The 10,815-nt window shown below is 52.0% G+C and overlaps 1 protein-coding gene across 2 annotated transcripts in view; it reads left to right on the forward strand.

The window, feature by feature from the left end:
- ACTN2 (actinin alpha 2) overlaps positions 1-10,815 on the forward strand; it is a 62,172-nt gene that overhangs the window by 39,531 nt on the left and 11,826 nt on the right. For both annotated transcript variants that reach the window (XM_006920735.2, XM_006920734.3), the window contains exons 10-14: positions 1,151-1,381; positions 3,275-3,422; positions 5,086-5,236; positions 7,924-8,032; positions 9,749-9,889. In XM_006920735.2, coding sequence (XP_006920797.1) covers positions 1,151-1,381; positions 3,275-3,422; positions 5,086-5,236; positions 7,924-8,032; positions 9,749-9,889 — 780 coding nt within the window. The remainder of the gene's footprint in view (positions 1-1,150; positions 1,382-3,274; positions 3,423-5,085; positions 5,237-7,923; positions 8,033-9,748; positions 9,890-10,815) is intronic.

Here is a 10,815-nt window from a genome sequence, read left to right on the forward strand (position 1 = left end):
TCCAGATACACGCACTGTTCCCGCGATGCCCTTCTGAGCTCGTCAGCCAGGCTCTCGCTTGGAAAAGCACTTTCCATGTTGCTCTTTTGTTCTTATTTTGGCAGCAATAGGAACTCGAGGGTCTTGTCACGGCCACCGTGCCGTTTTCCCCACTCACGTCGTGGTCTGAGTGAGGTTCCCAGCCACGTCGTCCCTAGACGGAACTCGATCGCAATCACAAGTATCAGAGGCCGAATAATTTTGCCCTGACTTGATTTAGCTGATATCTGGTCTGTTCTGGGAAAAGTCCCAGGACACTTGGACTGAACCTTCCCAAGCAGTGGTTTGTGTTCATCCGATCTAATGACGCTGAGTTTATGCTTTCCTGCTGCTGCTGTGGGAAGAGTCAGTTTGGCCGTGTTGTTTAATGCCAGTGATCAGCCTCAAGGCCGAAGCATGGCCGGCACCAGAGGACAGTGATCCTCGGTCATCACAGCCCCCTCTCCTCAGACCCTCGGGCTGTGGGCGCATTGCCACTTTGACTAATTTTTAGTAAGATCGTGGCTTTTTAGCAGGTCATTTCTAAGATGAGTAGGAACTTGAGAAAATACCCTTTGTCCTTAGGAATTGACTCCCGCTCTCATGTAAATTTCCTTGAAAGCCAGATATCAGATTAAAATATACGTTGGCGTTGAGTCAGCCCCAGATCTGCAGCACATTTGTCTGGTAAATAAATTCATTACATTGGAGCTTATTTAAAATACAAATACGTGTTAACGTGAATCAAATTCTTCGCTTATTTTGTTACACTACATTCTGCCATGTCAGGTGTTTTTTTGTTTGTTTTTGCTTTTTTCATTTGAAAGCTCCATCCAGCATTCGTCTGCTACTGTCTGGTCCCCGACTCTCCTGTAAATGTTACATTTTTGTAAACCATGGACCTGTGCCGACTCTAAGTTTTCGACCTGCGTCTGGCGTTGTTGGGGCGACCGCTAGCGGCCGTGGGTGGATGGACGTCTTCGTCCTTGGGCAGGGTGCCTTTCCTTTCCTGGCAGCCGGGGTATTAACCTGTAGTTTTAGAACCATTAGCTTATCCCACCCCATCGCTAGGTTCCTCTGTTTCTCAGCCAGGGCCGAGCGCTGGTGTAGGACTTTTCTGTTTCGGGAACAGCTTTTGGAATGGATTCGCCGCACCATCCCCTGGCTGGAGAACCGGACCCCTGAGAAGACCATGCAGGCCATGCAGAAGAAGCTGGAGGACTTCCGAGACTACCGTCGGAAGCACAAGCCCCCAAAGGTGCAGGAGAAGTGCCAGCTGGAGATCAACTTCAACACCCTGCAGACCAAGCTGAGGATCAGCAACCGGCCGGCCTTCATGCCCTCCGAGGGCAAGATGGTGTCGGTGAGAGGCTCGGGTGGGGCGCCCCCTCCTTCCTAAAGTCTTCTCCCGACGGGCTGCTGAGGGGGAGCCGTGGCTCCTCCAGCCTCCTCAGGTAGCAGAGGTCAATCTGGCCTTGCAGCCACTTCGTTGGTGGTCTTTCCTCCGACCATGATGCAGCCCCTGACTCCTCACCGCGCTGGCAGGGTGCCTCACAGACAGCAGGCCCTTAATGAGCCCTCGCGAAGGGCTCTCGTCCTCTCCTGCCCCCTCACGACTGGCCGCGTGTCCCCACAGGTCCCCCGCCATCCCTGCATGTGCCCTCTGTCCCCTGCTGTTGTGACCCGCCCGTTCCTCCTCCTCGAGGGCTCGGTCCGCATCCGCCTTCTTCTCCGCTGAATCCCTCGCATCCGCACACGGAGTTCTGTGACTCCTTCCGTGACTCCACGTCTCCCTGTAGCACTGTCTCGGTCCTCGGCTGCCCTTCACAGCTGCACGTCTGGAAAGAGGCCTTAAGGGACCGACTTCCGGCTCCTCCCGGCTCCTCTGCTTCTACTCCTCAGCCAGCAGGGAACTGGCTTCTGTCCCCTCCCCTGAGCTGTTCTCACCGAAGTCAGCAATGCCCACGCCGACGGTCCATTCAGTCGTCGCTTCTGTTTTCCCGTTCTCTATGGCTTTGACCTCCTTCCTGAAGTTCCTTTCATTCTGGAACTTCCCGTTTGCTTCCTACCTCATCGAGCCCTTTCAGTCACTGCTCGAAGCGTCGCCTCCTCTGCCCAGTCTGTAGCCGGACGCTCCTGGCTTCGCGCTGGCCCTCTTCTCACACCCTGCACGTGATCTCGCCCAGGCCTTTGGCTCCAATCGCCATCTAAATGCCGACGCCTCCCAGATTTTAGTCTCCGGATCTGACTGACGCTTTCTAGGCCCATGTATCTTCTTCAGTGTCTCAAAAGCATTTCGGACCTAGCATATCCAGGAGTCGCCCGCAGTGTTCTCGTTTTTGGTAGATGGCATCACCATTCCCTAAGTCACTAAAGCCCCAAACCCAGGTGTCACCAGCGACCCTCCCTTTTTGTCACTTTCTCGCATCCGGTTCCTCAGCCAGTCCCGCTGGCTTTACTTCTAGATTATACCTCAAATCCGTGTCCTTCTCTCTACTCCACGCCCATCGCCCTGTGCCAGGCCACCGTCCTCTCTCCTCGGGCCCTGCAGTATCCCTCTTAATGGCTCTTTTCCTTTGACCCTAAAATTCATTCTTGGTGCAATAGCCGCCATCACCTTCTTAAAACGTGAATCGGAGCATGTCCTTCCTCCTCAGAACCCTCCAGTGACTTCCCAAAATGTTTAGAATCAGATGCAGACTATTTTCCTGGCCTGCATGACCCGACATGCTCTGCCCTCTCCGGCCACGTGGCCACAAGGCCTGTCGTGGTTTTCCTCACGCACACGCACCCTCACCCCCCCCTTCAATCCCATCCTGGAGCACTCGCCCCCCACTTCTGCACTGTCACTGAGGTCTCGGCTCAGATCCACCCCTTCAGAGGGGAAGCGTCTCCTGTAAGTCACCAGCCTGCAGGGGCCACCCCCGGGGGCTCTCAGCATCACCCGACACTGTTTCGTGTTCCATCGCGAGCTTCACTGTCCGACACGAACTCGTGTAATTACTTACTTATTGTCTTGCTTTCCCTAACATCATGAAGGCTCCATGGAAGCAGGGGCTTTACAGATGTTGCTTCCTCTTATATAAAGTCCCTGGCTCGTGCCCGGCACATGCGCGATGCCCGGAACACAGCAGACAGCAGACAGGTGGGAGGTTCGGGAAGGGAAAGGAAACAGAACACCGTCAGGCGCGCAGCGGAGGGGGTCGCGGGGGCGCCGAGAGATCGGAGGGTCACCGCTCTATCCTCGCACGCCCAGGACATCGCCGGGGCCTGGCAGAGGCTGGAGCAGGCGGAGAAGGGCTACGAGGAGTGGCTGCTCAACGAGATCCGCAGGCTGGAGCGTGTGGAGCACCTGGCCGAGAAGTTCAGGCAGAAGGCGTCCACACACGAGACCTGGGCTTACGGTGAGCGGCCCGGCTCGGGCGGAGGTTCCGCAAGCTCGAGAGGGGGGCTGCGGACAGAGCCGCAGGAAGCGGGTGCTCCTAACGCCATCCCTGATGCCTGCGGGCACATGTCCCCGCCTCTCTGCTCTGCTGTCTCGTACTGAACCTCTTCAAGAGACGGTACGAAGATTTATCTTCTAATCAAGCAGATTGTGTGTATTTTCACAAAACGGCTCTCCAGATGTGTTCTTCCCACCCTTCCCTGCGTGGGGCCCGGCCTCTCCTGCCTTCCCCACGTTTTTCCGTTGGATTCCACACGTATCTGTTTATTCTCTAACTGTGGGTGGGTCGGACAGCCCGGCTTCTGCCAATAGGATGTTCGTTAAACGCCATGAAGCAGCATGAGTTCCCACTCAGAGAACGTGCCTGAAAGGAGGAGGCGGAGCGCCGTTCTCTAGCCTGAGCTTCCTCGTGTCACGTCTCCTGCCTTCCCCACGTTTTTCCATTTGATTCCACACGTATCTGTTTATTCTCTAACTGTGGGTGGGTCGGACAGCCCGGCTTCTGCCAATAGGATGTTCGTTAAACGCCACGAAGCAGCATGAGTTCCCACTCAGAGAACCTGCGTGAAAGGAGGAGGCAGAGCGCCGTTCTCTAGCCTGAGCTTCCTCGTGTCACGTAGAGTCAGTCGTTCCTTCTCTTGGGCCTGCACACATGCCTACTCCCGGAGCCAGGACCTGTGCTCGTCATGCTTTGCTGGCCGGCTGCGGGCTGCTGCCCGGGAAGAACAAAACTCTATCGTGGCAGAGTCATCCTGTTGGGGGAGGGCAGGGGACCTGTGCTTCCCTTTTGCTGTATCGCGGTTTGACTGTCAAATTGCACGCGACACGCTCGCAGGCTCGGACCCGGACCGCAGCCGGGCGCTTGGAGCCTCAGCTTCGCCACTGCCCGGCTGGGAGCCTGGGGCGAGTTCTGAGCCTCTCAGGGCCCCAGTGTCCTCTTCAAAGTGGGGATGACAGTCATGCCTCCCTCACGGGGTTTCGATGAAGATCTAATAGGTCTATATTTATAAAGTATTTAAATCGGCATCTGGCACATAGGAAGTGCTCCGTTGTCGTTGTGGAATATGTGATCATTTGCCCTCTAGTTCTAGGTTTATGGAACTCAATGTTAAAGGCCATCAGCTGGGGAATGAGTGTGGCTCCAGTGACTCGATGTAAGCTGTATTTGTGGGGAAATAGGTGAAGGTTCAGAGAGAAAAATTTGTAATTTATTAGGGAAAAAAGCCACAGGCTAAAAGAACTGGGGTAAAGGTTGAACCCGTGGACAGGCCGACAGTATAAGTGTATTATCTGATGATGCCAGGTGACTCCGTGAGCCAATAATCACTAACTTAACTGAGCATCAGTCACACCGGACAGTCAGATACTTGTTACCTAGGATCATGAGTTAGGTATGTTTGTTGTTCAGAATGTACCCAACCAGCTTCCCCCTAAACTTGTAGACGTGAGCTTTCATCGTTAGCAGAGTGACAGCCCGAACCAATCACAGTGTGGCCCCCGCGTGTTCAGCCCTGTCATTCCTCCCCACCCTTCTCTCGGTTAACTATCACTGAGGACGTTTCGGGCACAAAGAAGCTGGTGTGTGGCATTGGAGCAGTCACACCCTTGCTCCGACCTTGCAGGCAAAGAGCAAATCTTGCTGCAGAAGGACTATGAGTCGGCGTCACTGACGGAGGTGCGGGCCCTGCTACGGAAGCATGAAGCCTTCGAGAGCGACCTGGCGGCTCACCAGGACCGGGTGGAGCAGATCGCGGCCATCGCACAGGAGCTCAAGTACGTGCATCCTCCGGGACCTCGTGACATGGGCACTGAGAGGACTCCCTGGGCACCCCAGAGCTTGCCCGGGAGGGGCGCGGGCCTGCCTTTCCTGTCCTGTGTGGAGTTTAGGGAACCGAGCTGGAGGTCCCCGTGATGGGATGCTGGTTTGTTTAAACGGATGACTGGTTTGGCTTCGGTTCTTCGGTTGTGGTAGTTTCCGTGTGTCCCCCCGCCCAGCAGCACCCCAGCCCCAGCACAGGCCGCCCCTGACCAAGAGGATGAGAAATCAGTGGGGAGGCCGGGCGTGCCGCTCGGAAAGGCGGCCTCGCCAGGCCTGATGCAGCCGACAGACCACATTGTGCTCCCAGAGGCCAGAACGAAACAGCCATCGCGGCCTCATGCCGCAGCGGGAGGCAGGAGCCCACTTCCTTTATTGTCAAATGAGTGTGCTTCGTCGCCGCTCTTGTTGTTTTACGGGAGGAACTAGCATGCGACAGAGCCCAGGCTGGTCTAAGCCGAGTGACAGTTCCCGGCCAGCCTCTGGGAGAGGGGCCTCCTTGCAGTATTTGCAAGTTTTTTCGAAAGACCCTTTCCCCCTTTTAATAAAAAAATTTCATCCTCTATTCCTTTCCCCCTCATTATAATCACTGATTTGTCTGCAACACGTTTAGAGCTTATCACATAATGATAACAAAAATATTTATTTTAATACGTTACATTTCTAAACTCCCGGGCTCCTCGCTCTCGATGAGAGCAAACGCCTTAACTGACGGATTCGGCCTCTTTAAGAGCATCCTGTGTTTCAGCCTTGCCCAAGTAAACCCTTCACATGTGTTCGTGGCCGTCCCAGCCAGTCTGCGCACTGTATCCGCGGCCTTGACCTTCTCGTACCGTTCATGCTTCCTGAATATCAGATATCTGGCGGCTCGTTAGCCGTCACTCACAAAATAAGGAGATGAAGGAAGCTCAAGCCGTTTAATGCTCTGCAATAGCTCCCGTGAGTCATCTGAAATGGTTTTAAGTGTTGCCCATAAAAGTTAAGTAATAATTTTATATTATTATCCCCAATGCCTACTTCTCCACACAGTCAAGAGAGGAACCATATAGAATTTATATCCTATATGTGGCTCATCTTAATGTCACTAATGTCCCCGTCCTTTTCACCTTTCCTAAAACAGTAAATCGAAGTATGTGTGCAGTTCTCAAAGTCAGTAAAAAATAGTGTGCCCCATTATGCAAACCCCGTTACACAAGTTCTGAAGCAGTTTGTGTAGAACTAACACGTATGAGTTAGAGGAGGGAGAATCATTACCCTCGCCACGGGATGCTGTGTCCATGAGCGTTGGTGGCCGTTATGGATTAGTAGGAGACCTAGCTTTTGTTTTTGAAGGCTTTTTCTCTTTAATATTTGCATTTGGAAGAGCCAGACAGAGCTTTTTCACTTTGCATTCAAGTCTGTGCAAATAGCTTGTGTGCTGTGTGGGTTTTTTTGGTGTGTGTGTGGGGGGGCGGGGTTAAAACAGTCAACACCAGGGTCTTCGTCCCTCCATCAGAGAAGTGTACACGTGTGTGGAAAGCTGCCCGTAAGAACCAAACGGGCTTTAACTGGGTGGCAGGGAGCGTCTTACCCACTGGGCGAACACTCCCATCACAGCTGCAGGCATCTCCTCTCTCCAGGGACGGCAGCAATAACACTCAGTAAGGACAAGTTATGTAAGAGGGAAGAAAACAGGTAATGAACAAGGATTGTCTGAGTTTAAGGTCTTATTAAAACAAACCGAGGTTCATTTACTGAAAAATAAAACACTTGAGCTTTGGGAACGGGTGTGGCAGGACAGGGAGTTTCCTGAGGCCGTCTTGTCTGGACGCTTTGAAGGAGAAGCCTCGTGAAGATGTCTTGAAACTTTGTGAGTCTCACTTTCATCTTAACTGAAAGACTTAACCCATTTTTGTATAGAATTCAAACTTTTTATCCCTGGAGATACCACGGTAACCTTCTAGTTGAGAATTTGCTTGAATGGTAAGTTCAAATGACTTCCGCTCACAAAGCTCCCGTTGGGACGTCTGGGCAGGCAGGTGAGGAGGAGGAATTATTTACTGAGAAATGTTGTTCTCGCTGTCACACGATCAGACCTCCTGGTCCGCGAGCGGGGCTCTGTTCTGCCAGGCAGTCACGTCCTTCCGGTGCTGGAGTCTCAGCGCCTGCTCTGGACAGGATGCACACCCCATGGTGAGACGCGGGGCCCACCGCCCTGCGAGAGGGGCCGGGGACACCTGGGCGCAAGCTGCCGCCTCCTGCCCTGGACTCATTTTGGTGTTCCAGGCACTGTGGCTTCAGCGTGGCCGCAGGACGGTCCTCCAGATCCGATAGCCGGCTCTACTGACAGATGCAGTACCACTTAAAAGCAATGCCCTCTGGAGGCCTGGCCAGCAAAGCGGGAGGGAGAGCGATGGTGGCCCGAGGCATTGAGAGGACAAGTCCGCTGACCAGTGAGAGTGTCACTCATTGTTCTCGTAATCCGTCAGAGTAACGATCATGTTTGCCGCGGTGGCCGTTAACAAAACTCTGAAATACCAGCCAATTCTCTATCTGATCTTATTTAAAAATACACACACACACACACACACACACACACACACACACGTATATAATCTGTTTATTTTGACAGGAAAAGCTAATTGTTATTTTTTACTTCTACTAGTGAATTGGACTATCATGACGCCGTGAATGTCAACGATCGATGCCAGAAGATCTGTGACCAGTGGGACAGACTGGGGACGCTCACACAGAAGAGGAGAGAGGCCCTGGAGGTGAGGTCTTTAAGCCATCTGCTTGCGTGAAATCTTGTAATAGGGGCTCTTTAATCCAGTCCCTGTTTTAATTTCTTGTATTTCTGTGGCGTTACGTGCATAAAACAAAACAGATTGCCCGATGAAAGGAGCCTCTAAACAGTATGAAAAGCAGGAGAAAGAGAGAAATGGGAAGTTGGTGGCTGTGACCGAGTCAGGGTCAGGAAGAACTCAGTGAGAGATGTGCGAAGGGAAATGACAGCAAACGCTGAAGTAAGGAAAAGTGACACGAAACAGTTGGATGAATCTGGCCTTAGTAAAGCATAAGACTTGGGTAAATGGCAGTAAGTGGCTGGTATTTAACCGTACAGCTGGCCCCCCTTCTCACGGAGGAATACGTTCCAAGACCCCCAGTGGGCGCCTGACACCATGGACAGTACCAAACCCTATCTATACTGTATTTTCCTATACATACATACCTATGGTAAAGTGTGATTTATAAATTAGGCACAGTAAGATATTAATAATAATAATAGGATAAGACAGTTATAATACACTGTAATAAAAGTTATGTGAATGTGGTCCCCCCGCCAATATCTCGTCATACTGGACTCACCTTTCTTGCTGTGATGTGAGATGACGTGGGGTAGATGACCACTGTGACGTGGGTTAGCCTCCCACTGACCTCTGTCAGGAGGAGGATCATCGGCTTCGGGCGATCCCGGATCATTGAGCCATGATGACGTTGATGGTTGGCTGTTGGGAGCAGATGATGTCGGTGGTTGGGGAAACTTAATATTTTCAGATCACATGGGTAACTAAAACTGCTCAAAGTGAAACCGGCGAATTCCGGGGGGGCGGGGGCAACTGTGCCTAATTATCTTTTACCGTAGACGACTCGGACGATGTGAAGGAAAGAAGCAGTTACCAGTTTTCTGAGTCTTCTCACCCTGACTCTGATGAAGTTTTAAAATGCATGATATCAGGCTCCTAGATGCGAAATAGCTATTCCATGTCCACCCGAAGAAAGAAATGGTGATGGATAGGAAGGACAGGCATGTAACAGAGACAGCTCAAATACTTTAGAACGAGAGGAAAAATGAGTCTAATTGTGAAAGATGTGTGATACAGATGCCTTCCCTGTCGGCTCCGCCTCCTCCTGCCACATGAAACAAGCATGGTATCGTTCTGGGGCTTGAAGCCTCATGATTGCATTTGTCCAGAAAAGCAAAGAAGGACTCTGTGTTCAGTCCCGAATGAGGATTAGAGAACATTAAGCTGTAGCTTCTCCTATCTTCACGAGGCGGGTGACTTTCTGGAAGGGCACGCCATCCTCTCTGCATGCCGCTCCCTAAAACGAGGAAGGTGGTCTGAATTCTCTGTTCCCCGGCGTGGTGAGGGAATCGCATGCTCTGACTTACAAAGCAAGTCACCGTACACCCTCCGTGGAGCCTCAGGTTTTCAGAAGGTGGCATGTAGGGGGTTGGTTACTTTACTCAAAACGAGGCTGCTCTGGACGCCACCAAATCCTCCCCCGACTGAGAAGGTACTTCCCAGACCCGTAGGGCTCGGCCCCAGGAGGCTGACCTCGCTTCGTCCCGCAGGCGGACCGTTAGTTACGGGAGCGTTGTGATTCCCAAGCCTTCAGACAGTGGTGTGACGCTCTGGAATGCATGTTTACATTGTCGGAGACCTTTTTTTATGGTTTAATCTGTGGTAATGCTTGATAATCTTCAGAGAACTGAGAAATTGCTGGAAACCATCGACCAGCTTCACCTGGAGTTCGCCAAGAGAGCGGCGCCCTTCCACAACTGGATGGAAGGCGCCATGGAGGACCTGCAGGACATGTTCATCGTGCACAGCATCGAGGAGATCCAGGTACTCCCGCCCGGCCCGTGCGCGCAGGCACCAGAAGTGAGCTGTGATTCTAGAAACTGGGAGGACGGGGATGTTTGGTCGGTTTGTGTGTGTGTTTGTTTTTATTAAGAAAGACGTGGCTAGCAGGCCACATTACCCTTTGATCCTTATCGGATAATGGTGATGCTAACGGTCAGTTCTTTAAAAAAGGATGTGGGATCACTGGGCAAACGAGGCATAAGTGCTTTTGGAGTCATTCACAGAAAGTCATGAGTTTATTGGCTGCAGGGCTGACTACGGTGCACAACGTGTGCATATTACTGTTTGTTAAGATCTACCGAGTTTGCCAGATCGTAAAGCATCAAAACCCACGTATGAGCACCTTTTGCCTCCCACAGTCCAGATGTTCTGCTTCTAATTGTTCAGTGAATTTGATATATAATTGAATATGAAGATAAAGTACTTTTAAATTATTTTTTTCTATAAAATAGATAGGTCATCAAAAAGAATCCAGATATAAAGGAAATCACTGAAGCCTGGGATTTGAACCCATTCCCCCTAACAGGGAACATTCTAGAAGGGTTTGCACCTGGGTGGAAGGGGCACGGTATTACTTCACTGAACACGGCATTTGTCTTCTGGAAGAGGCCGTGATGGTGTTTCCTGCATGCAGCCTTAGCAGAGGTCAGCAACCTAGAATCACTTACGTTTGGAGTAAGTGAGACTTCTGATAGGCCTGGGGGGCCATACTCGGAGCACGAAGTAGTTCATTGCGTGAAAGGTGCGCTGGCAGCTGGTCTGCTGTAGCTCCCAAAGCGAACGTTAGCGTCACACCCGAAGGTGGCCCACGGAGCATCTACAGCTGGACCGAGGTGGCTGCTGCCTCACAAGCTGGGGCCACATGACAGCTTCGCCAGATGGAGGGTTAATGAAGCCTCAGGGGAAAG

Source organism: Pteropus alecto, unplaced genomic scaffold, assembly GCF_000325575.1.
Source record: "Pteropus alecto unplaced genomic scaffold, ASM32557v1 scaffold189, whole genome shotgun sequence".
Taxonomy (NCBI): Eukaryota; Metazoa; Chordata; class Mammalia; order Chiroptera; family Pteropodidae; genus Pteropus; species Pteropus alecto.